The 27,252-nt window shown below is 43.0% G+C and overlaps 1 protein-coding gene across 3 annotated transcripts in view; it reads left to right on the top strand.

Annotated features, from left to right (window-relative positions):
• Positions 1-10,169: 10,169 nt before the first annotated feature.
• The window catches only part of AMER3 (APC membrane recruitment protein 3), a 36,228-nt gene continuing 19,145 nt past the window's right edge, over positions 10,170-27,252 (top strand). Inside the window, exons 1-3 of one of the 3 annotated variants that reach the window (XR_014696162.1) lie at positions 10,170-10,297; positions 16,836-19,856; positions 20,136-20,713. Coding sequence is in view for 2 of the 3 variants with exons in the window: in XM_084530166.1 (XP_084386292.1) it covers positions 16,857-19,838 (2,982 nt within the window). In the remaining variant the exon portion in view is untranslated. Of the gene's footprint in view, positions 10,298-16,835; positions 19,939-20,135; positions 20,714-27,252 lie in introns of those variants that run through there. The other 2 variants (XM_084530166.1, XM_084530167.1) reach the window with 2 other exon arrangements.

Below are 27,252 nucleotides of genomic sequence, written 5' to 3'. Positions count from 1 at the left end.
GCACTGCAATGTGTGAGCTGTCCTCTGGGAATAAGCAGCACTGGAAAGAGCAGTGTGTACAAGGAGTTTACCTACACGGAGCTCATGGCAGGAAGATGAGACTTGTGTCAAGCATCCTGCAATTTAACAGTAGGCAGCAGCAGTAAAATGTAAGAAACACAGGAAGGCGTTGTTTGGACAAACAGCTGTGACCTGGAGCAACAAATATAAGGAAGTATTCTCTGCTCCACTCCAAGAAAGAGACCTCCAAAAATAGCCTCCTGTTGATTTGTCATGGGCAGATTATCAGAGTGGAACTCTCAGTATTTCTCAACCAAAGCCAAAGCTGAGGTTGAATAATGTAACTGAATAATGTAATGTAATGTGAATAATGTCAGTTTACATCCTCTGAAAGTTTAGTGTTTCTTTTTCTTTTTCTTTTTATTTTTTTTCCCTTAGAAAACCTTGTCAGATGTAAAAATGGTAAGCAGATAGGTGCTGCATGGCAAATAACAAGACTGTGACACCAATGCTTTCTTTGTGCTCATGAACACACACAACCTCACCACCTGAAGTCCTAGATCCCAATTTGTTTTATGTAGATAACAAGAACAATTAAAAGCCACTTATATTTATAACTCTGTTGATAGCTCCCATATAAAACTGGCAGGATTTTAAGAATACATATTGAGTATAGGTTGACAGTAAAAAACACAGGGTATTTTAATGTAGGTATAGGGTTGTAGGAATAGGGCCGCCCAGTTTCAGGACTGGGGAAGGCTGGAGTTTGGCCTATACGAGTCACGGGATGGAAAGTTTGGATCTCCTCGGACCTCTTGTTGACAAAGCTTAATTTGAAATTCAAAGCCAAGAAACTGCAGTTTACAAGCTGTATTCAGTGCTTGATGTAGAGAGCCATCTAGTGGAAAGTCTCTGCGTTTGCAACAACAGCCTGAACTACATGTCGTGTTTTGCAGCACAGTCTGAACAAAGGCATTCTTGTTTGTTAGCATCTTGCAAATGAATTTATGAGCTTCCCTTTTCAGGCGGAAGGCTCCCCTGTTGAGCCCCTACAACATCCACAGAAGAGCCTTTGAAACGAAAAATCAAGCCTGTCTTACTGCAGGACCATTTGCAATAAAACGTGCATTTCCTAAAATTAATTCCCCTTGGCAAATCACTTCAGGAAGCTTTCCCGAAAACAAAACCAAAACCAAACCATCACCAGCAAGCAAACTAAAGACCCCAAACTAAAACCAACCTAGTTTCAATTTTTGTTAGTAATACACGTTCAAAAAGTCTCAGCAAAACTATCAGGCAGCATACTGGGATAGTGCAGAAAGGCATTAGTATGTATGTGCTGCTGCAACCTTGGTATTTGACTGAAATTGGTTGGCTACTCAGCATTTTCCACAGAAATATTGAGTGTTCTGAGCAAGATTCTCTGGTTAAAGGACTGTAATAACCCAGAAAATACTGGAACAATTTCAGAGAGGTTCAGATTCATCCTTCCACCCGCCCATCTGGGCAGAGAGGAAGGTGAGGTGGGTAGTGCAGCAGTTGTAAGGTTGCCTGTACATATATGTTCCACAAATCTGAAAAACACCTAGGATTTCTGAAAGCCTGGAGAAATCTTGTATATTTAGGTTTTTACCATTTTCTCATACTTTAACTACTATTGCATTAAAGCTTATAAACAATTGATGCTTCACAGATTTTTATTTTATTTTTTTCCCCACTGATATCCATATAACGTAAATAGTTCAGGCACTATAACAAAACCTTTCTGGGATTCTGCAATGTGTTATTGATTAACTGCTTTTAGTACCCAAGATGTTCATCTACCTGCAATGCTTTTTTTTTATTTCTTTTTTTTTTTTTTTTTTTCTTTCGAGACTTTTTTTCCCAGTGGAGGCAATTACATGGCCCCTCTCTGCTAGCTTGCCACCTGATTTCATGAAACTGAAAAAAGGTATTTTTTTAAGAGCTCTGTCAGTTAGCCCTTCATTTAGGAAAAACCTGGTTAATAGAAGCAGTTATTCAAAGTTATTCAAAGACAGGGACAAGCAGGCAGGTATAAAACTTCAAGAATCTGACAGATCTGGAAATTTAAGCTAAAAAAAATATACAATACTGATATAAATTTTCCTGTTAAAAACTCTGTAAGAGGGTGCAACCAGTTGCTTCATTCAATTAAAGATGATTTGGGATACTTACTTCCTCTGTAGTACAAAGGAAATTCAGACACAGTTATATTAAATATATTAAATAAGAACATGCAAAGCCTAAGAGTATAGTTTGGACTGTTCTCTAACCAACCAAATAAAATGCAATAATTAATTTATGAATACAAATTATGCCAAATTCAACCAGCAAAAGGAAAAAGAAAAAAACAACCCCACAATAAAGAATTAATAGCAGCAATAATCCACAAATTTCCCTAAATATTTTTTCTGTGTAGGAATATTTCAAATGCTTATTAAACCAGGGCTATTCTTCCTGGCTTGCTTTGACTCCCCTTTTCCTCTCCTCTCTTATTGTACAGGGTCACTATGCACGCACTGCCCCTGAAGCAGCGAGACACTGGAGCCCCTGGTGCTGCTCGGTGCCCTCTTGCAGCCCTCCTGCCATAGCAGCGATGCTGGCAGCTTGTGCACACGCTGTGGAGGCAGCAGCCATATGTGCAGCAACCCTGATTCCCTTGCCCTGTCCCCTGTCCTCAGCCATGTCACTGCACAGCCAGGCTGTCACTGAGCCTGTTACCCCAGTGCTGGAGGGGGGCCAGAGCACAAAGATAACCTAGTGCTGAGGTGCTAAAATGCAGCATCATTAAGCCTACCTGCTTCAGCAGTGGATCCGGTCTCCCTCTCCTTCCAGACAGTGCTGATGATTGCCCTAGTCTGACAGGTGATCACCTCCACAGAAGGCTTCTGCCCAACCTGCGAGGTTGAAAAAAGAATTGAAGATGAGAACTCTGAAATAAAACACTGCTCTGCCCAGCCCAGCCCCTTGCATGCTGAAGGGACGTGAGAGGCTAGCACCTTAACGACCAGAAACAAGTCAGACATTTCAGGTGGAGACAGCAGCACACAGCGGGTAGAATAGCCCAAAAAATCACAACTTCACATTCACGTGTAGGTCATGATGAAGACCTCGATGGGACGGGGAAAGGACGAGCTGCTGTGGGTGCACTCACCTGGGAGCTGCTCGAACGAAAGAGGCGACTCCAGCCTGCGTCCCCTGCCATGGCAGGCCGAGGCCTGTGGCAGCTGCAGCTTGCCTCCTTGCTGACTGATGTTTCTAGCTAGAGATCTCAGCACCTTGTTATTTTAAGTAATTTCTAATTACTGGAGCAATACTTCCCAAGCTGGGGCAGGCTAACCTGGGTTTGATCCACGTTAGCATTAGGGAAAATGCCTGTAATAGGATCGAGCTCAAGGCAGAGAAGACTGCCTGACTCAAGCTCCAGCCAGCAGCAATGGCTCCTGTGACTGCCCTGCAGGGTGTGAGGAGATGCAGCGACGTTTCTTCTGCTCAGCACTTCAGGCTGAAGGAACAAATGATGAAATCAAGGTCCCCGTCCCTCTGCCATTCACATACCATTTCTGTGACGACACACGTACCTACGTGTCAACCCAGACTCCACTCTTGGCTGGGTAACCCAGTCAGTGGGCTGAGGAAGAAGTTAACTCATTTTGTGGCTGGCTTCTGTCCCTTGTGGCTTGCCACTCGCAGTTAGGTCTGAGTGCACCAGGCTCTTTGAAATCCTGTCAGGCCCCACATGATGCCTATGGAGCTGACAGTGCAGGCTGTGTAGCTGTCACAATGTGGTCAGCAGCAGTCTCCTCTCCGTACATTTTCATACACCTTTATACCTAGGCTCTGTGCATTCATCAATCTTCTGCCTTTTTTTTTTTTTTTCCCTACAGTAAATCCCAGTAAGTACAGAGCTTTGGAACACCTTAAGGTGTCTGATTTTTAGGAAGAGTTGAACTCCCTATAAGATGTCTCAAACCAGGAATCCAGGAACAGACTTGTTAAAAAATAAATGAAAAAATCTAGTTCTCTTTAGAAGTATACATTGTAGTAGCACTTCTGCAGGGCAAGAAAATGCCATCCCTGTATTTAAAGCTCAAGAATGATTTCTGAATTGCTTTTCCCAAATAAATGTGTCCTGTTTCACAGGTTTGGCACACCTGCCAACACACAGGAACACAGAATGCAGCACCCACCCTACCACAACACAGTGCCAGCCAGCAGAGCCCCAGCTTGCAGTTGTCTCCCAGTCTCCTGTCCATGAGCATGTCGCTCCTGTCTTCCAGTCACCACACCATCCTGGCTTGCACTGCCACTTTGCAACTGGTTGGAAAATGGCTACTGCACATTTGTAAGAGAAATATGTAACAGTTTAATACGCTTGAGTAGTGCCTAGGTGTATCAGCTGGTTTAGAAACTTTAATAACCCCTCTGTGAAAAATCAAAGAGCTGGGAGAGATTGTTCCGTTCCAGAGCTACGGAAGTGCCAATGCCATGAAAGCATAAAGCCCAAAGGATAGCTCTTGACAAATCACCCCTCTCTAAATGGCCTGACAGATAGAGGACCCATAACATATCGTATTTTAAAACCTTACGGTAATTAGTGTGGCTCCAAACCAAACAATGACCTTGGCATTGTCAATACTCATGTTACGTTATTGAAGCATTCCATCAGAAGCTAGGTCCTTTCAGTGTTACTGTTTTGTTTACTGCAGCTGAAAAAATATATTAATAGTCATGTTTCACTACCATAAAAGCTTTACTTGGAATGCCATACTCTACCACAAATGTCATTTAAAGACTTCAAGGACCATGCTCAGAAGTTTCACCTTCCAACTGCAAAGGCAGCTGAGGCAGCAGCAGGCAGCCAGCTTCTAGTGTTGGCCATTCCTGAACCCACAGCAGGTGAGAAAACAAAACAGATGCATATCATCAAACATTTTTCTAGGTCTGCTAGCAAACAGCAGTTCAAAGCCAGTATTTTTTTCTAAGATGTACCTCTTGCCACTTCAAAATAAAATTTCTCTCTGACATATTAATTACCACCGCCAGTACAAATCCAACACACAGATCTGTTTCCAAAATGTATGTTTGATCAAGTAATCAGCCATAAGCATTTGTAACTGCATTACTACCAGCTGTACTGCTGGTGATTTCAAAGGCTTCATTTTCCATCTATCTTTCAAATTTTCTTTTGTTTACTTGTTGTTAGACACTGATTGGCAGACAATTGGGACGGCATGTAAAGCAGAGGTCTCCTTGTAGCAATTAGCATCTGTAGTGCTCATTTTCCTTGAGGTCCCACCAAACACACATTCAGCCCAGAGGTTTCTTCTTTCAGGACAGACATTGTGATTTGCCCTACAGCCCTCATACAACCCGTGAGGACTCATTTGCAAGACCTGTGAAAAGAACAGTATCTGCAGTGTGACCAAGCCAGAGTCTCTGTGCAACATGATTTATTTTTTTCACAGATATAAAATAAAAGCCTACAGACAATGAAAGGCAGAAATGGGAGCAGCAGCCTGTGTCGCTCCCTGTTCAGTATCCCCATCTGTGCATGCAGATCTCAGCCTGCTGTGTTTCTGCACTTAGCCTCAGAAACTTTATGTAATGGCTAATTTCTTTCTTATTGAGGCCTTTTTGGTTCTCGCCCTCCTTTGATCCCCGCTTTGGCCTTTGAAAGACGATTCCGTTAGAGCCATTGAAACAGCTTCTCCCTTACTGACAGCCTGTCTCTGTCATTTAAAGCTGTGTATCTATGTCTACTTCGTCCGTATCTTTGTTTTTGGTTTCCCGATTGAGCATTTAACGAAGCCTTCAGAACACTTAATTATATGTGCTCTAGCAAAGAGCAATACAAAATCAAGCAGGGAAACCAAGTCCCACAAAACAGTCATTAAAATTTTCCTATAATCTTCCCTCAAGTCATCACACCAGCATCTTCTTCAACAGAAAATTTTGCTTATAGGTTTTACTGGGATGCCTGTGGAGTGCATTTTGCCATCCCCCATGCTCGATGCTGAATGATTATTTTGCATTTGAGACAGCAAGTGTCTATTAATGTCAGTAGAAGATCAATAAAACAGAGCTATTTTTGCCTCGTCTAGACAGATATCTATGATACAAAGGCATATCTGGAATGGAGAAACTTTTGAACATGTGCATTGGATATTTGCATTTAACCATTTCTGTAGTCATGTCCTCAAGGTGTTATGCCCCTCCTAGGTGTTGTTTTTGTTCTCTAGAGCCTTGGCATTCTTCATGGTTTGGTGAAACAACTCTTCTGGAGTATTCTCTACTGCATTTAATGCAATAATTTTTTCTTATGCTGACTGCACAAGTAAGCATTTATTGCCTGAGAGCTTTTTGTTTAAAGCAAAAAGTTTAATGGCAGCCACTATTTTAATATCAGCACCTGGTGAAATGTCCTCCTTTCCCCCCCCCCCCCCCCCCCTCAAAATCGCTTTTCATTCTCCTTTAAGGCAATAAGCAATTTGCAGTCAGTCATCCATACTGCCCAGAATGGCAACACTGCGAATGTGAGCAGTCCCACCTGGAGGCACTCCTTTGTGTTCTTACTGGTGTCCTTACTGCCACTCCAAGGGCTGGCAGGCTGGCTGAGCTCTTTAATACTGGTACTGAAAGAGGCACTCACAGCCCTACCCACTCCATCTCATCCTCTTGGCAGCAATTATGGCAACAACACTGCCTCACAGGAAAGACAGACAGGAGATGGTGAGGTCGAATACACTTGCAGAAACCTGTGGATAAAAATGCTTCTATTTTCTTGTTAAGTATTGATGTTGCTAATAACAATCCTAAATTTTGCAGCAGACAGTGGTTCACCAAATAACTGAGAAGGGAGTAGCAATTAATCTAAGCCCTGGAAAACAGTCAGATCAGTTGCAAAGATTGTTTGCTTCAACCTATGAGAGTCTTCTCCAATGAACTAGAGAGAAAAACCTACATAGCCCATTACCAATTCTCTACAACATGCAAAACTAATAATTACTGTTATGAGTCCATGAATAATTAAATTTAAGCTGATGTTAGCAGAAAATTCAACTAGACTCTTCACTGGCTCACTGCCAGGGAAAAGCCTGGGTCAAATTCATTCTGAAGTAATTCATTGGAAACAAGTACAGCTGTCCAGCAAACAACTTTTTCCTGAGTCTCTGCAGGTTTAAAGAATCAGTTACATTCTTTCATGAAAGAAGGTTCTAAAACAGTATAATTTGCTTTTTGTGAGTTTCTCATGCTAGTAGTTGTCCTCAATCACTTGATGCAACCATTTGCTTCCCACACGGAGGAGATGCAGGCCTCCAAGCTCCGGCAGGCTGAGCTTGCTTCACCTAAAGACTCCCTCATTGTCTTTCCATACCTGCCCTCATGTGGATTTTCCTCCTCCTTTCCCCAGTCCTCCTCACTGGACACCAGGGATCTCTGCTGCCCTCCTGGCATGCCAGGGACTGTATGCTCCTTGGTCCCTCTTCTCTCAAGGACCCTTTTCTTACTCCTTGTGCCAAAGGCTGTGTGCTTCTGCTAAACAGATGGCAGCTGTTCCACATGCCCCTCATTTGCAGTTTTCTGATTTCCCGTCTCTTTTATTCCTAACATGTTCAAAACAATTCTGAACAGACTGAATTAATCAGAGAGGATTAGATTCTCCAAGAAATAACCTTTTGAACCAAGCTGATCAACAACCAGAGTGAAAGAGCCTGAAATGAAGTGACAGCAGAAAGGCATAGATCATGGAACTATAAGTTGAGAACTATTTAGGAAGAAAAAAAGCTCCACTGCAACATATAAAGGCTACCATGGCTCAGCTGCCAGTTGATGCACTGCATATTTGCTGACACATGCAATGAGATTGTGATTTAGGCTTTTCAGGGCTGAGGCTATGGACTACTAAGGCCATGGATGGCTAAGGCCATGGATAGCTATCGCTACATATGGCAATAGCGATGGATTATGCCGTTTTCATTGCAGAAGACAAATAAACAGTTTCAGAAGATGGAAATGTTTGTCCAGGGGGACATCGTAAAATATATAAACATCCTAAATTATGGAGTTCTTTCATCACAGGAGCTGCTTTACCTGAGTCACCGTGAACAGATTTGGGTATCTGATCCATGTCTAGAGTGATCTCCTCTAAGAGGCCCAGCAAAGTGGCAACAGGTACTACTTGTCAGAAGCAAGAACACCTATCTAAGAGCTATCCCAGTCTCTGAGGAGCAGTGATACACCGTCCTACAGCCAGCAGGTCCAGCACCTACCTGAAATGCAACTGGGGCTAAGAATTTCTCCCTGTCCAGATTCTTTTCTCTAGATATTTAAGGCTTGTCTTACCGAGCTTGAACTGAATATAATTAGACCTCACCTCCAATTATAAGTGCTTGCTGTTGTCTATCTCCCTCTCCATGTGGCACATTTAGGTATGCCTTTTCTGATGCACCTTTAACTTTAGTGACTACAATTCAGAGTTCAGAAGCCGAGCTCACAAATAATGTGCATGCATAATTTTCAGGTCAAAATTCTAAAACTATGGTTTTAGGTTTCACCCTTGTAGGTTTAGGGTTCACCCACTACTTTTTCCCTCCTCCCTCCAGTCTTCCGGTGAACATACTCAAGGACTTTCTACTTTCTACAAGTTGGACTTACCCTGGGGCCTTTTCCAAGATGTAACTTTGCAGCCTCTACCATCACTTGAGGCTTACTGATGGGCATTCAGAGCAGGAGCACTCTGGTCTGCCTCCTTTAATGTTCACTGGCCAAGTTTTTAGCTTTGGAGGCTTAGACAGCACAATATTTTAAGCTCCTTCCTTTCCCTGTTTCCAAAATTCAGCTAAAACATACTGTAGAAACAGAAGATGAGTGTTGTCAGCATTATTCTCGTCCTAAAATCCAAAACACAGCATCGTACCAACTACTAAAAATAAAACTGACTGTATCCCAGCCCAAACCAGGAGAACAGGTAACAGGTTAAGTAACGCTTTTGTCCCCTTTCTGCTGTCATATGGGGGACAACTATGAACAGTGCACCCTCTCCAGTTTCTAAGGGAACACTCACCTTTGGTTCTTAGGGAGATGGAGGATTTGATAAATGCCTGCCCAGATCTGGCTTGTCTGAAGTTGCTCTGTTTCACTCAGTCCCCTGAGAGCTGTACAGTCATTACTAACAGTGATGCCAGCCCCTGTACTGGGTGGGTATGCTGCCCATGGGTACACCAGTCTGTACACAAACTACTGCAGGATCCCAGAGCACAGCTCTGAAACTCCAGCTCGAAGGAGAGCTACTGCAGTGGATTAAGCCAGCGCTTTGTAACATACACTTTTGCTTTTAAGAGGCTGTCTATCACACCCCCAGATATGTTTTAACAAACAGGAAGGAGAAGGCAAGGGATTTGAAGAGAGTTAATTGGGGGGGACAATCAAGATGTGATCAGGTTAGGAGCCCTTCATAGAGGGAAGGCTGGGGCAAGGATGGCAGCATTATACTTTTGTGAAATTAAAGCTGTGGTGTTTGTGATGACATCATTCTTTGTTACAGACGTAAATTTATTGTCATCACATCACTGCACACTCAAGCAGAAGTTAGACTGTAAGGAGAACTTGATAAATGATGGTCAGCAAAGGCACTACGAGGCTAACACCAGGCATTCTGGCTGTGGGCAGCTGAGATACTTATTCTCTCCCCTTATGCCACTTTGCTCCCGCATAAAATCCCATTTGACTTCAGCATTAACAAAAGCCTTATTAACCACTTCTTCAAAGTGTGGCACAGTCCAATAATCTGCATCTTACTCACCTAGAAACATGTTATGACTGCTTTCCCTGAATTCTATCAGAAAGAAAAATCTTTGTGAGAAATGAAATTGATTTGGATGTATTCCTCCCCATTTAATAAGCTGTCATATAGAGAGGAACCAAAACGCTGGCTCAGAACTCCCAGGCTTATCTTCTGGGTTTTTATTCCTTAACAAGGGAAGCATTTCTGTGACACCAAGCAGATGGCTGAAATAAGCGTCTTTCCTAAATCAAGCTACATGTGGAAGCCTAGAATCTATGTAAGGTATGAAAAAGCTGCTAGCAGGAGGAATGAGGGGGTGGGGATGAAGGAAGAAGGAGGAGGAAAAGACGGGGGGTGGAGAGTAACACTGGAGAGCAGCAGTGATCCAGCTCCTCTGAATCTGAAAAGCATCACCGGAGCCTTTGGATAAAGACCAGCTTCAGTAGCAAAGCTAGGAGGGAGAGGATTTCTGCTCAGTGATAAAACATGGTGAGTAGGATTTCTGTGATCTGCCTTGTTGTTTGCTCTGGTGCAATGGCACTTTGCTCTGACAGAGACTCCAAGGGACTATTATATGGGGATGACTGCTTGATTTTGAAGCATCACTTTTTAATTATTTTTTCCATACATCTGACAAGTGTATGCCTGTGTTTATATGAACGTACACCTCCTTTTTTAAGTAATAAATTACTGAAAATGGCCAAAGCTGACAGGGTTAACACTTTGCTGTCTGGTACAACAGGCTGCTGGCCAGGGCAAGTAAAGATGCTCTGTTTCTCTTTCAGGTACACAGCAGAAATTTCTGCTCAGCTGCCTTCTCCTAGCAATAGACTGATGATTCAATAGCTCCCTGTGCCTGTTTATGGTGCCTTTTATATGGTGTGTTTAAGAATGTTTTGAGCAGTTACATTTCTTTCAGCTTCAGGTGCAGAAGAAAACTGAAGGAGAGGTGCTGAGGTTTTGTCAGAGAAGGAGCCTCCTTTTGTCATGGTCTCACCCTCATTCTTCATGCCTCACTCGGGGCTGGGGAGCCAGTGGGTGCTGTTGTACCCCAGGGATCCCTCCTGTCAGCATATAACAGGATACTATGTTGGGAGTAGAAATGTGGTTAATTTTACTATGCTAAAGCCTGAGCTTTACAGAACAGTTGGCAGGGCTTAAAAGAAGGTTCAGACTTCCCTACAGTACATAGCTAATAAGATTAAACGTTTAACTACACATCCTTCTGGTATTCTGCTGGGGAGTATAAGATTTTACTTTGTGGGCTCAGTGGAATTAAGATTTAAGAAAAACAAAAAACAAAACACAATGTGCTTTTTCCTGGTTCTTGTGAGAAAGCCACCGCCTGACCTAAATGTATATGCAAATAATTAGGCATCCTGGGTTACCCTAGAGAGAAAAATGATTAAGAGGAAGGATAAGATACAGCCAGAAACAAGGAATACTCCTAACAAGAAGCATGATCTCAGTGCAGGTTTGTGTGTCACACAGGTTTCTTTCAAAATAAACATTCCTCTGCATTGTGAATCAAGACTCTCCTGATTACATCCTCCATCCCTCCCACCCTGGTTCCACCCTGTTCTGCTCTGTTATCTGATGGAGATGAGATACTACCAAGAGTAATCAGTTCAAGTGAGAAGATGAACACTGCTTTAAAATCCTCTTTGGTTTTCACCGTAGGAACTGTTATGCTTATTTGCTCACTGGAAACAGTGTACAATGACTGCAGACAGGATATCACCACCCATCAGCAAGCATTGTATTGATTTATAATTAAAAATGCAATTAACAGAATGGAATGTATGCTCATTATTTTTAGTATGTATTTCCATTATTAACATTCATCTTTGGAGCTAGAGCTAAGGTTTTTCAACAGTAAATAAATGATCTTATTCAAAAAATAAGCCCCGCTTTACTGGGAGCACAAGCTCTTCATGCATTGCTAATTGATTGGATCCTAAGCATTAAAAATGAGTATCAGCCACGGACTGACTGTAAAGGTGGCTGTGGTTTTCAGCTCCCCAGGCTTATTTGTTGATGCATTTTAGGACTTCCAACTGGTGCCCAGCAAAAATCCTCTCGAGGTTCACTAGCCACAGGAAGTGAGAGCCTGCCAGAGTGCTCAGCTCTTTTCCCTCTCCCTTTGCACAATATGTCAAGAAATATTCTAAAATAAATTTCATTTTTAAGCGCACCCATTTCAAAGCATAATACATGTCCAAATGCCTAAAGCAGATAAATGTTGCCAGGAAATTTAATTATACTACCATTTTCATTTGAAAAGCAGGAGTAACATTTTCAGAGGTAACTGATACTCAGGATCTTCAGTCTCATTGATATGAAGCCACTTGTGAAAAAGGGATTTTGGACTCATTCCAGACTTTTATCATAAAACACAAAAGCAGTGCAAATACACTTTTCCTCATATTTTTAAATAAATAAATAAATAAATAACCACAGCAACAACAACAACAAACTAGAGGAGTATGCAAGGATTATCAAATCTTCTATTTAATAAAGGGAAATGCTTGAAGGGGGGTGAAATTAGACCCCAAGTGGAAAGCAGAATTCTGCTCAGCAAGGCCGTGAGGCACCACCTCCACAGCTTGCCAGTTTTTATGAATTAACTGCTTGTAAAAAAGTGGAAAGGGCACTCCTATCTACTCTGAAAAACGTCATCTGTATTCTGAATTTTGCTAATTTCTAGTCTCCAAGAGAGACAATTATATATAAATTACACATCAAACAAGCAAGTGAGAGTGTCCAAGGCAGACAGCTGAAAAGATTTTAGAATAAATGAACCTCAATTATACTTTTCCCTGCTTAAAGCAAAAGTAATTTTGAGCCAAACTTGCTGAAGCCAGAGAGTTCATCTAAATTTCCTCTTCATATTCCTATTATTTCTATCTGTGCACTCAATGAAGCAAATATTCCTAGTTTCCCATTAGGCTGGTCTTCCTCGAATTACATCCAAGAGGACTGGTATTTTAGGTACTGACACATTAAAGCACAATCTGTTTTACCATTTCTGAGAAGACAACTTAACCTAACCTTTTCATTGACAGATAAGCTGTTGAAGTATAAGATAATAACTTGGACACCAGCCCAAAAGTCAAAATCAGTCTTCCCCCATTCCTCCAGAGGGGGGAGATCCCAGGAAATTCCAATGTCTCAGCCTGGCTGAAGCCTTTGGGGTCCATGGACAGAGGCAAACGTGGCCCATCTCTTCTCCACTTTCCATGCTGGAAGTAATATTCAGACAGTTTGAATCCTGTCCCCACTCATTTGCCTCCTGCTTCCTAATGAATCTCCAGACCAGGCATCCCACGCTCCTCTCTAGTCTCCTCGTCTGTTGACCTGCACTGAGGTTGAATTTAGGCCATCTGAAGATGGGTCATATTAACCAGAACACTTACCTAATTCAGTCTAGTCCTTTAACCCAGGACTATTTGCAATTGCTTTGACTGCCCTAAAAACAAGTCTCCTCAGCCCACACACGTATTCACCTCCTCATTCTAAAACTTCAATTCACTTTTAGGTGCATCATAGACACAGTAAAACCCTTCTGTGTTTATGAGAAGGCTGTCAGACACCCTGCACAGATGGTATACATCTGAGCACAAAGTATCTGTGTTCTATGAGCAACACTATCCAAATTTAAAGAAAATCCTTATTTCCATATAAGCCCAACATTCAGATCTAATTGCATGCTTAAAAACTTGTAAAATCCTAAAGGTGAGCAGCTAGTATGACCAAGACAGACAGAAGTACAGGTTATGGTAGATTGGAAGCCTCAGCACTGCTGTACCTAACACCTCTGCAAATGACAATTGATCTGCAGCCCAATAGAAGATTCAAGGATGCCTTCTATCCAAATGTGTTCCATAAGTAATTACATGCATGTAATTCCATGGAAAAGAGACCAAGAACCACTAAGGAAGAAAACATCCAGAGTGTGTTGAAAACTGAACAAACCAGCCTTAGTAAACTGACCGCTGGTTTCCACAGGTTTCTGTTCTTTGTAGCGATTTTTAATTGCAAAATATATTTCTATTGCAAAGGTGGAAATCAATCCCTCATATACTCTTGATCCCTGTGGAAGAAGAGAGATAATGCAAGCTATGTCCAAGAGGAGAATAATTAAAAAGGAACATAGGCAGTAGTGTGGCTGAGTGCACATGTCAAGAAGTCCCAGAGGTGTACCACCTTTAAATGAGTAATTTTTCATAGTATTTTGTTGAGCTTTACCTAACCACTGGAGGGTAACTTTTTTTTACACTGATTCTAACTTCACTGGTACAACTTCTGGGGTTACAATTTGCATCCCTATGGAAAGAAAAAAAATATGTATTGTGGTATAGCCCATTACAGTCAAAAGTGCTAAAAGCATTAATAAGTATGGGAATAGAGTGGCAATGCATAAATATTTTTGTTCTATATTTGAAAAGAAGCAAATCAATAATTTATGTCATGAGGCTGCAGAGGAACTCATAGTAGCGGAAGTTGCAAAACAACACCTGGGGTGAATACTCAGAAAAATCTGCAGGTTCTGGTAGTTTGCACTCCTTTTTTGAAGCTCATTTTTAACATTTTAACGGGGAAGATTCCCAAAGATGTACCAGTGTTCAAATAGGGTAAGCAGGATGACACAATGAACTAAATACTAATCTGGCATGAATCCCAGGGGAAATGAGAAAAAGAATACATGGAATTAAATAGAGACATTAAACAATCATAGTGCAAAGATGATGATTAAATGCATAGCAGATCATTTAAAATATATATTTTTTTCTCATCAGAGGAAACTGAAAATTAAACCCAAAGATCTCTCAAAAATGTTTGCCTTTCTGCCTTATGACTTTCTCACTAAAAACTGATGCCACGTGATAGTGAAGGATGGCCCTGTCAAAATCCCTGGCAGCACCGGCATGCTATATGTATTCTCAGTGCAGATGTTATTCAGGACATTTGGGATTTCATGTTACAGTTGTCCACCTAATCTATAAAAAAGGAAAGAAAAACAAGAGTTGAAGTTTCTACACCCAGCTACCAAACCAGTAGTCCATTGTTTCTCTTATCAAGGAGATACAATCCAGATCAAAGTTTTCTTTTCTCAAAAGATTATTGACCAACATACTGAATTCTTCGCTTTAACAACTGTCGTACTTGACAATAAAACAAAGCCACCTCTAAAAAGCCTTTTAAGACAGGAACAAAGTATTTATTCAGAAATATTCAGTTTCCTACAAAAATTACCCTTGCTTAACACACAGTATGGGTAGAGACAGCTGTAGGACACTTAAAGAGCCCTTCTAAGTATAACATTCCTATAATGCTGGCATTTGACAAGTCACAGGCCTCTAAGGAAATTCTCAGCAGCAGGACTTCCCACAGGAACACAGTACCTGCTTCTACCGTTGCAAGGAACTGAAATGTCAGACACTTTATTTCTGGGTTATTATTAATTGGCCTTGTGTCGGCTGTTTCTGGTTATTTTCACAACTCTGTTGGAGTTCTGTGCTCTGAATTTCTTCTCAATTGCACCTTGCTTTTCAGACAAGGAGTGTAATCGTGTCCCAGTGACCTATTTCTGAATATGCAAACCAGGTTTTCTGCAGCACCAGTGAACTCCAGCTAACTGACAGCGTAGTAAAATGTTTACTGGCTTTCATTAAGAACGCTCTGCAATCCTCACATGCAGCCCAAATTCAAGTAAATATTCCAACATCCCAGTCATACTGACAGACCCCCCATTACACCACCCACCACATTTTCCATAGCATTCATGCTCTGTTGATGTAGAATATTCCCACCCTACCCTTATGTTTCCTACCTGTTGTCAGTGACCTACATTTAGTTGTAAATATCGCTGATCGCCTGCCAGTTTGCAGCTTGGATGAGAAGCCGGCTGTCACTCATCGGCCTGTTGGAGAAGTGCTGGGGGGGACAGAGCTGGCAGATACACAGACCTGTATCCTGTGAGGTGTTGGTCACAGTATTACTGCTCCCAGCAAACCCTGGCAATTGGTAAGCCTCTGGAGGCTACAGACAGCTGCTGAAGATCAAGGAAGCCTAAAGACAGCTTTAACTTTTACTCTAGGAGTATGCGAAAGCTTGTCTTAGTGCTGAATTTAAAAATTCCCTTGCTTACTTCAAACTGGGTCCAAGAATCTTATATGAGATTTTTCTCTTGTGAGTATTAGCAGTTTTCATTTCATCAGAGCTGATATATGTGGTTTGTCCAGGACTGATAGGTATAGCAGTGTATTGTTTGTGCTCAGGGTTCAAGGCTCCAGGCAATTTAAAACAAAATGAATCTTTGATTGAGGTTTCATTAAGGAAAGCTCCAAGCAGACTCTTTGAAGAACAGGACTTAGAATTTTTGTTCTGCTTCCCATCCAGTAAAAAACAGTTTCTCTAAAATCTTTCAGGAAGTATTTGTTGTTATTGTCTTACTCACAATTCAAATTGACTTAAGGCAGGAAAGAATCAGCTGTCTCTATGAAATAACTGCCGCAAAACGGAAAGGTCACAGCTAGCAAAATTAATAATTAGATGTATGAAAACATGAAACAGGTTCAATATTACACCATATAGGTAGAGACCAAACTTGACGATACAAGTAACAGTAAGTTTAGAAAGAGCTAAGCAATGCGCAGTGCAGATTCACCTTTCCAATGCCCACAGTCCTAATCCTAAATCCAAATACCCCTTCTTTCTAATGAACAAAATGTTCTTGGGGCCTCACCTCCCAACACGCAGCATGTTCTGTCTTCTCCCTGCGGGATCTTCCTGCCTCTACAAACTCAACTTTCACTTGCTCTGTTTCTCACGCAATACCAGCGATGGGAATTTCAGGTGGCAAACAACAACAATTATATAATGCTATAACTCTTAATATCTGCTCCTCTATTCCCCAGTTACAGATGAGCACCTGTTCCAGCTGGTCTCTTCAGAGACTTTTAGCTGACTGCTCAGTGCCAGCCATCAACCTAACAGTACTCTTGTTCTGCTGATTCCTTTACAGAAACAGATGTGAGAAAACAGCATGGAGCTCAAGAGAGGAAAAACCTTCATCAAATCCAGTGTACAACACGAGAAAGTGCCACCAGAGCACACAGCTTCTACAAACAAAAATGATATAGGGAAAGACAAAAAGGCAGCCCTGGAGGGAAACCAAAGTGTAGCTGAAGTCCAGCTGGCATACCTGGCCGCACACAAGAACTACAGATTCTCCACCAGAGCAGCAAGGAATGGCGCTGGTGACAACAGCCTGGACAAATCATCTGGGTCCTCCTACAAACTTGTAAGGAAGAGTAAAACCCATGACTGTGTTAGTGAAGCAGATAAAACAGAGCAGTGCAGCCCTAGCAATAGGGCTTGTGAGGAAGGTTTTTCTGGAAAGGGGAAAGGGCGACTTGTCAACAGCATCAGCTTTTCGGGGATGTCCAGTTCCAGCAGTAAGAAAGAGTGTGTAGTAAGCCCCAGCCAGTCTGCCTGCAGCAGTCAGATGATTGATTACAGGAACTTTGTGCCACAGATGCCTTTTGTACCAGCTGTTGCAAAAACCATCCCCAGGAAGAGGATATCCCTCAAGAGATCAAAGAAAGGGCTCAGAGATATATTTCATATTAAAAAAAATAAACCAGAGAGCCTCGCATTCCTGGTTGAGAAGGACAAGAACCTGTCCTCTCCAGGCTGCAAGAGTGAGTTGCCTGGGCGTCTCGCAAAGTACCTTTTCAAAACTGGAGAACCATTTGCAGCTGACTGCTTGTCACAAGACTGCTCAGACAGTGAACTGCAGTCTGACTCTTCCTATGACTACTGCAACCCTCTGTGTGAAGATGTTGCATCGCTGAAGAGCTTTGACTCCCTCACTGGCTGTGGGGAAATCTTTGCTGATGAGAGCTCTGCCCACCTGGAGCTGGAGAACAGCAAAGAAGTTCTGCTGAGAAGAAGCAAGCACAAAGAGAGCCCCATCATGGGCTCCTTCCAAGGGGGTGTGGAGCAGCTGGCCTCTCCGGGCCAGAATGAGACTGTTGAATTTGGGAAGTTTTGGGACAACATTAACAAATCAGTGAGGCTACATCAGAGCACGCTGTTTGATAAGAAGTTACTGACGATGCCTGGTTCTGACATGGGCAAGGCTGGAAGCCAAGCTGCTGCATCTGCGACAGACCCCCAGATGTCACCTGATAAAGACGGTGACAATTCCAAAGAGAGCTCCACAGAAACAGAAACACCAAAAAGTGACAACCAGGAATCTATATCCACAAGTGACGAAGGCTACTACGATTCATTCTCTCCTGGACAAGATGACGAAGTGAAGGAAGCTCAGACCCCTGGGGTCCCAGGCAGATTTCCAAGAGACAGCTACAGTGGAGATGCCCTTTATGAGCTCTTCTATGACTCAAATGAAGTCAAAATAAACCCAGTCCTAGATGATGACTTGTGTACATCTGAAAGCATTTCAGAACAAGCCATTGAAATCCCTTTGTCCATCTACAGCTTTCATGTTGGAGCTGAGGAAAACACGGCTTCCCAACCAGCTGTAGACATCATCAGCCAGGGTTTTTTCCACAGCACATGGAAAGGCAAAGAATGTTTGCTAAAGCTCTGTGATACTGAGCTTTCACTAACCATGGGGATAATAAACTGGCTGCGAAAACACTCGGGGCTTGTTTCCTCCCCAGACTCTCTTCAGAGCCCTCAGCCACAGCCAGAAAAGGGTAATCATTCACCAATCCCTCCCAGCCCTGGTCCCGAGCACAACGTGAGCACAGCACAGCGGGAGAAACAAAGCAAGGAAGATTCATTTAACCGAAGGGTGTCTGTGGACAAAAGCAAAGATGCAACCCAGGCCTCTTCAGTAAATGTCGCTGAAAGAGACTCTTGCACTAATACATCTGATTTGGATTTCCGAGGAAGGGAAGGTAATCACCATGAGCATTCATCTACAGTGCCTGGGACTGCGGAAACCACTGGTGCATCAAATTATGCACCACAATCACAGGCAAATGGAGACAATCTGCAGACATCTTCAACTGAGAAGGCGACAAGTTCAGAAGGATACGAGACATCTGAAGATAGAATTCCACTGGCAGAGAGCTTGAACAGACAGAGTGGCTCACAGAGCTCTGAAAGCCTTTTGTTAAATGATAATCATGAAGTAGAATCATGTTACTCCTATAAGACTGCTGCGACCTCACCTCCGGATGCCCTTGAGAGGGAGGACAGAAATAAACCAATGTATCACTCTCTGTCTGGTTGCTGTGACAAACCACCGCAGCCTCTTACTCTCAGAGGCTTCCAGAGCTACATCAGCCCCACACCAAGGGAGAGCAGCACTAACATCGTGCAGCTCTTAGAGCGATGCGTAACGCAAGTGGCATCACTAAAACTTGGCTATGAAAACAAGCACCTGGAAGACAAATACATTGGGAATGAAATGAACAATATTATTTGTAAGATGTCTCAGTACAAAAACAAGCTACTGCTGCAAAATGAATGCAATTGTGTTGCTCAAAAGCCAGAATACTCCAGTATTGCTTGCACAAACCAATACAATTATGAAACAAGTTTCCAAGCCAGCAGTCTATATCATTTGAAACAAAATGGGGAGCAAATTTGCTCCGAGGACCAGAAAGGCAGAGCAAAAATCCTAGATGAAGTTGCTAGAGACAAGATCAGTTTTGAATATGCCCAGCTAAATAATCAAGCGTTCTCCTATTTACAAGACTTCACATTTGGAAGTGATTCTGCTCCTGCTACAATGCTCAGCAGGCCAACATTTTTACCTCTCTTTAACTCTGTCTGCTTAGACATACCTGCTACTGTTTCATCAGCTCCCTATGGCACTTCCATCCCTCCAGCTGAGTCACTGCAGCACAAGGAGGCCGAGCAGGGCAGCCCAGGGCCCTGGCATTATGCAGAGTCCCCTTGCAGATGCCTGACAGGGTTAACAGCTCTGTCCCCTCACCCAGAGGCAGCAGCCCCGGACACAGCAGTGGTGGGGAGGAACCAGCAATAACACTCCTGTGCAGAGAAGGTGAGTGCTTACGGGAAGTCTGAAAATAAATGTGAAATGTGAATGACAAACATATAATACACAATAAATGTGAAAAAATAAATGTCACATTAGTGTGGTTGGTAAGAGTGATCAGAATTTCAATTACACAGTTCTCCATACCAGAGGCCAGGTACAGAAGGTATCACGTTCACTGAATCTTATGAATGTCATGCAAAGGCTGAAGCCCAATCTTCCTCCTCAGTGCAGCAGTTTTTACACAAGTTGAAGCAGGGAAACTTTCTCCTTTTCCTTCTCCAGGATCTGCCGTGTTTGGAACAAAACTGGGGACGCGGCTGCCAGGCCACAGACTGCAGAAAGCATTCAGCCTGATTCTCACCACATCATGACATGCTCTTGCTGCATAATGACAGCTTCAAAATTATGCCCTGCTTCCCCTCCTTGGTGACAACTGGACATCAGACAGCTCTCTGCTGGAGTCCTTATGCGTGAGCTGCTGCACAGGGGGATCACTTGAGAAAGCCAAGCACTGACAGTGTTGTCACAGGCAGTCAGACATACCCTGTCCGGCAGATGTGTGCATGTGGTGCACCCTCAGCACAAGGGAAAGCCCACAACAGTCCTCTGCTGCTGCTGAGATTACTGAAAGAATGCTCTTCCCAGCAGGGTTTCAGGCTAGAAGGCTCTCCCCAGAAAGTGCAGCTGGTCTCAGGCAGTGTGGAAGCTGGGGCTAAGACAACCTCATGGTTGGCAAGCACAACTTGACAGGCTGTGCAGGAGTGGGATTACAGGGTCTGCGCTGCACCTCTAGCTTTTGAAAGTCCTTGCACCACACTTATAGAGCAGAGGGACATCAAGCAACTGGTCTCTGACATGGGGTAAGAAACACCTCTGCGGTACAACAGGCAGATCAAGCACACAGCCTCTGTGCTCGTTTGGATTTGTCCATCACACAAGGCTTTAGGCCAGAGCAGACTCTATTTATAGTGCTCTAACTCTACTCCAGCTGAGAAATCCTCTGACCTCCAGCTGCTGAGAGGAATCTGTCCTAAGAAGGAAGCCTTTGGAGGTGGTGGAAGGTGGAGAAGAGGCTGTAGTAAGGGACAGGACAGAGAATTAAGGAACAGCTCATTATTGAATAGAGGGGCCCAGAGAGCACAGCACTTCCCTGGCTCTTATTGCTCACAGCACTGTGACTGCTTCCTGGTGATCTCTAAAGGCTTCCCAAGAAGCACAAAATAAAAAGAACAGTGTTTCTCTCTGTGTGTGAGCACAAAGCATCCTTACAATTTCAAGTCCTGGGAGGTTCAGCCACCCACTTTGCTATCCACATCTTCATGAAAGCGCCCTTCACCACTAACAAGTCTTCCAATGCATGGGAGAGGTGTTTTTCAGGGGCATCTGTGAAGTTAAGAGCCAGAGACTGTCAGTCTTCAATACCCTTTACTAATATATTATCCATTTATAACCTGTTCAGCAGTTTGTGGTCATAGATCATATATGCAAGATACCAGTGCTCAGCACAGCTTTTTGGGTTAGAACAGCAGATCAGTGTATGTATTGGCCCAATATTTTCAGTTCATTGTGGATATTAATCCACAGGTACTGCCAAGAATATCCCAGCATTTGCAGGCTAGGAATTCACAGAGAGATTCTAATTTTGAGAATTCACTTGCTTATTGGTAGAAATGGAGAATGGAGCCATAGCTGCTGTGACTGTCAGACGTGGCAACTGGCTGTGTCCTTGCTCTGCACAAGACACCGTATGGGAGTAGACATCACTGCACCCGGGGCACTTTCTAATGCCTTGTATCAAATGGCAGCTGCTGGCTGTCACCGCCTGTCAGCACTCATGCTTGTGGTGTCAGAAATGTGACACATCTCATGCCCTGTTACCTGTGTGCCAGAGTGATAACGCAGGCTTTTTTTCCAAAAGGGGCCTGCCAATTTCTGATAGAGGTTTTCTAACAGTAAAATGAATGGCATTTTGAAATATAGATGGGATTTGAGCAACTTTGAGAAAAGGTCTCATCTAGAGGAATCATTTCACTACAGGCTTGCTGTTGGTTACAAATTTCTTACAGAAAATGAATTTACATAATAATTAAAATGGCATTTAACATTATTAGAAGAAATGGCTATGGTGACACATATAAACATTGCCATATGACTGAGTTTTCCTACCCAATGTCTTCTTGCCTGCCCACATTAACAGATGGCTTAAAGGTTTGCTGGAAATCTTATTTTTTTTGGAATATGGCTCAGGAGCTTTACCTTAACCATGGGGGTGGTGGTGTATGAGGCAAGATACAAACATGGTACCAACTCTGAATCCATGGAGACAGACATCATCAAGAAACACTCCTACTTCAGACATGCCTGTGTAAACCCCAGGAGCTTATACACAAAGAATGCTCTAAGGTTCACTGCTTTAAAATGGCAGACTTGGGAGCTGTGAGAAGTGACAGAGACAGAGCCAGCTCCCTGCTTTGTCCCTTAAAACAAATGTTGCATGAGCAGCTCCAGTGCAGCCCCTGCTTCTCCCATGGACTCTTATGGTGGGGAAGGAAGTCAACTTTCTTATCATTTATCACAGGCTGAGGAAAAGCTGATGGAAAAAGCCATTTAAGTCTCCATCCATTGCCACCCTCTCCACATGTCCCCATGCATACAGGAACAAATGAACCCATCCCCTCTGCTGCAACTAGTGCGCGGTGTTTCCCTGAGCCACACCTGGCCTCCTGGGTTTCTAAACATAGATGCTAAACATAGATGCACAGCTTCAGTGATGAATAGTGCAAGAAGTGGCAGTCCCAGTACCTCTTCTGTTTCTCTCTTCCCTGGTGTTTTCGACAAAAATTTGCAAATGTCTCATATTTGAACTCAACAGGACTTTGAACCCTGGTAGTAAACAGCACCCTTGTATGGGGGTACAGAAGGGTTATGCAGACATTGGAAATCCCCAGCTAGTTGTCTTCAAGCAGGAAACTCTTCAGTCTCAACAAGGGACCCCTGTCCTAAAGCAGTGTGTTGGGATCTCTTCTCCTGGCTGTGAAAATCTCTGGATCGGGCAGAACAGGCAGACAATACTGCATGTCACAGCACCTGACTCAGGCAGACCAAAGGCATCTCTGCAGACAGCAGCATTTCAGACCACTGAGCTATTTCTACCACTTAAGGCGGTTTGAACTGCATCTTCCATTGACTGGTAAACGTGGTGGAGTGGCAAAAACCACACGTGCTCCCACCAATACGTGCTCATTTCATTCGAATGCTGAGCAGCCACATTATGCACCAGTTGATGCTTTTGGCTGTGTTTTAGCGATAGCACTAAAAGGAGTGCATTGGAATAAGCTTGCCCTCAGGTCAGAAAAGAATAGATAACTGTCTATCAAAGAGGGGATGTCATAATATATAGGGCAGCTGTAGATGAAAGAAGACAGCATGGCATATGTGATTGCTGTTATCAAGGAACTGAGATTCAGAGGCTGATAAAATACAGCCCAGACACTGTGAAGTGACACAGGATTGTGTATCTGATCTTTACCAACAGCAGGGCTACATGCAGTCTAGGCAATTTCTGTAATGTTTTTTAATTGCCTCCTTGTTCAATGTTATCCCCTTTGTCTAAAATAAAGCTGCATTTCTGCCAGGCAGGTATTTCTCTATCAGCCAGACATAGGAAAGGAAGAGACTGCAGGACTTAAGTTAGACAAAAAGGCAGTGCAGAATGTGCCTCATATGTATATAGGCAAATGTTTGACAGACTACAGTATTACTTCTCAAAATGGTCACAGAGATGCCTCAATAGGTGAAAAAATAAAGGCAGAATCCCTCTGAAATGGACACATCAGAGAAAGAGCAGGGTAACATATTCAAAACCTGGAGTAATAAATCCATATATTCCTCCTATGCTTTCTCCATGGCATAGCAAAGAGGTCCTCTCCCAAGTCTCACATAATAAAATGTAAAAACAATAAAATGCACAGACAGCCAGCACATGCACTGCCTTGGAAATGCCCCTGGCTCTGAAACATACACCTTTATAACGTGATTTGCCCAGATTGTCCTGCACTGAACCAGATACTGAAATCTCATCTGACAGTCCACCAGCCACACACACGCACATGTGCCAGCACATACACACACACTCCCATTCCGAGGAAAGCGTTGTAGTGTACAAATGTCCTGTTTGTCACATACGGTACCACATAACCAAGGAGCATGGAGACAGAGGTGACAGGTCATTGCCTCTGCTAAAACATTCAAGTGTTAGTCACCATGTGCCCAGATACTTGGGCTAAATGCTAAATTAAACAATTTTCTCCTTCATTGAACACTCTTGCTGCTGGACTTGGCTCTGTCTCATCGTACTGTCTTCATGGGACCTTGTCATCAATGCTTATTCTACCCCAAATCAGAATTCTATCAGAATGAAGGAAGGTTCTTGCCAGCTTATTTGCTAGAGAAAGGTTTTTCAACAGAGTTATCAGCACAGATGATTTCTTACATGGCAGATGCACTGTAATGCTGTTAAATGGGTTTCATTTTAAAATTGAAGAGATTGATTTGCTGCTTTACTTGCTATTGCAGTAGGATGGTTTCCATGGATACAGTCTTATAGGGACTCTATTTTTCCCCTGCTGACAACAGTACAGAAAGCTACATTCTCTTCTTCTCTGCACCACTATGAATGCGGAGCCAGGGGAATGATTCCCAGATTTAAAACTGAGCAGAATTTGTCTCCCAGTCTCTGCAGCCTTGCATCTGAGATCTTGAGGGGGGTGGCGATGGAGGAAAGGAAAAAAAAGAACAGTTTCTTTGGGCAGCCATATGGGGTGAGGGATGGGACATAGTATACAAAAACAGCACCTCTGTATGAGACATGGGGAGAAACCAAGGCAGAATGCAAACAAATTAACTGTTTATTTGGGGGTGTGACACAACTGCAAAAATAGAAATCAGGCTTTGGTTATGGAAGTTTATGACATTGTAGTATCTGCATGGAATTTAGCTGAATATTGTCCCATTTGTTTTAATGAGAGGATGAATCAGTTTCTGCTATCCTGAATAAAACCTGCTTCCATTCTGTTTTGCTGTGATGCACAGGAAGACATAAGGGCGGGAAGAAAAGCAAAAAAATTGACCATCACAGTGAAAGACATGAAGCTCTGCTGTTGTGAGTCAGTTCTAATGAACAGTAGCACAGGGAGCCTGCACAATGAACTGCATTTCGAAGGACTCTTCTAAGGAAATATCCCAAATGAGCACAGTTTCCTATCGGGTCTCGTGGAAGGCTGTTTTGTTTAAGCAGCTCTCCTTCTCAGTTCTTCAAGAAAGGCTAGACTGCATACATCTGGTGTGGCAAATTTCTCGTTTCGTTCAAAGCATAGGGACTGCATCTCATTTACACCACTTGAAAGTGAGAAAGAAGTTCACAGTTCTTGGACAGCAATGCAGCTCAGGGTAAGAAGGAGCGAAGAGGTGCTGCATGTTAGATTCTTCCAGCTGAGTAAGGTGTTAAATTTAAACCTCTCTCTCCAAGCACCGTGGGAGGCCTATTCAGGTAAAGCTCACTTAGTGCCAGTGGCAGCCAGTGATGACAATTGCTCAGATGACACCGTCAGATGGCAGCAGGTCAGGGTAAGGAGGTTATTTGAGATCTGAGAAAAGGGGAGGCCCTCTTTGTCCCTATATCAAATTGAAATATTCTCATTTCACAACAGAGAACAAAGTAGGAGAATGCAGATTTTAATGGCCTATCTCCCTATTATTGATCTTCTCTAACTGTGTTAATTTTCCTTCCCAAATTTACCCCTTTTCCATTCAGGACAACATTGACTCCAAGTTGCCTCGCACAGGTTCATCTCTTTCCTTTCACATTCTGTATATTCCTTTTGCTCCCTCCTGGTCGACACAACCTCCTTCACCCCCCTTCCCTCTTCCCACCTGCCTGCCAAGCCTGCACCTCCTGGCAGCCCAGTATCCCTCCCAGACAGCTCTTCCCACCAAGAGCCTGGAAACCTTACTCAGGCAGACACAGCCTGCTCCCTGGGCTCATAAGATCCCTGCATCCCCACCTCACTGGCTGAGCCTGGAGAGGTGGGGAAGCCCTGGGAAAGCAATTGCACACAGAAGAAGCAAAGCCATCATTTAGAAGCAGCCCTTTGCTCCAGCAAGGCTGCACTACTGTGGGCTCCCCTCTCCTCCCTCTTTAATTCCGAAAAAGAGACGTGCTGACTCTACAGAATCCCAATGTGCAGCATGTTATAAATTGTTATGCACAAAATGAAATCGAGTGCTCAGCACACTACGAGAACAACCAGGTTTGCACAGCACCTGCAGTGCCATTCCTGCAAAAGCTCTGTTTAACTCCAACAGCAGCCTCAAAACTGAGCCTTGGGTTCTGTACTTTGGCCACATTGGCAGAGGTGCAGGTGGTGCACATTGACTGAAGGTGGCAGGGAGGGAAGGATCACAACCTGAGACTACAATGGAGTAAGTATTTTTGTTCCACCACTCACCTTTGTTATGTTTTTCCATCTCACAGCCAATAAAGAGAAAAAAAATCAAGCTATGGACGCTTCTGGGCTGTGATACACAACCACAGAGATGTTTGCAGATGAATCAATAGAAGAATATATATTTTTTAAAAAACTTCTGACTTCAGTAAAGACAAAGAGGGAGTCTCCTTTATGGCAGTAGAAACTCTGGGCAAGACACTGTATTGTAAATTTGCAGAGCTCCATCTTTTTAAGGGAGATTGTGCCCTCTGTTTTCAGCTGCACGTTTAGGAATTAATCAGTTAGGTGCTATCCTTAAGTAACCCTGGTGCAGTTGCATTTCTAAAACCACGTAAGGCTGTATTTTATAAAAACAGCAAAGGGGTTTGTCAGTGGTGGAAAAAATGCTGAGGAAATGCAGCAGCTCTCCCACGTACATCCTTGACACAGGGGATGCTGCAAATTGCGGCTCAGGGAAATGCAAACTCAATCTCCCTCCCTCAGCCATTCTGCCTTCCTTCAAACATAACGGCAAATTGGGTTTTCCTCTGCAAAAAGCACTAAATAGACTGTTGCTATAGCAACCAACTCCTTCAAATCCATTTATAATTAAGATGATGATCTAACCACCTACAGGATACATCTTGCAAAAAAAAAAAAACAAAAAAAAAAACAACCAACAACACACAAAACAAACAAAAAAAATAAAATGAGTTTACAGCTTCGACTCTATCAGGGCAAGGTTGGTTAGGCTAGTTTGTAAGAGAGATTAGCTATTTGGAAGTAGCTTGCTATACGCAACTCAGAAAAGATGGCAGGAAAAAGCAGGGTTGAAATTCAAGGATATATATATATATATTTTTTTTTTTTTTGCTAGCTTCCTCAAAGCCTCAGTTAATAATGTGACAGTTCTT

The sequence above is a fragment of the Aythya ferina genome (genome assembly GCF_964211825.1).
Source record: "Aythya ferina genome assembly, chromosome: 9".
In the NCBI taxonomy this organism is placed as follows: domain Eukaryota; kingdom Metazoa; phylum Chordata; class Aves; order Anseriformes; family Anatidae; genus Aythya; species Aythya ferina.
Note: the sequence above shows the minus strand (reverse complement) of the source record. Positions and strands in the feature narration are given on the sequence as shown.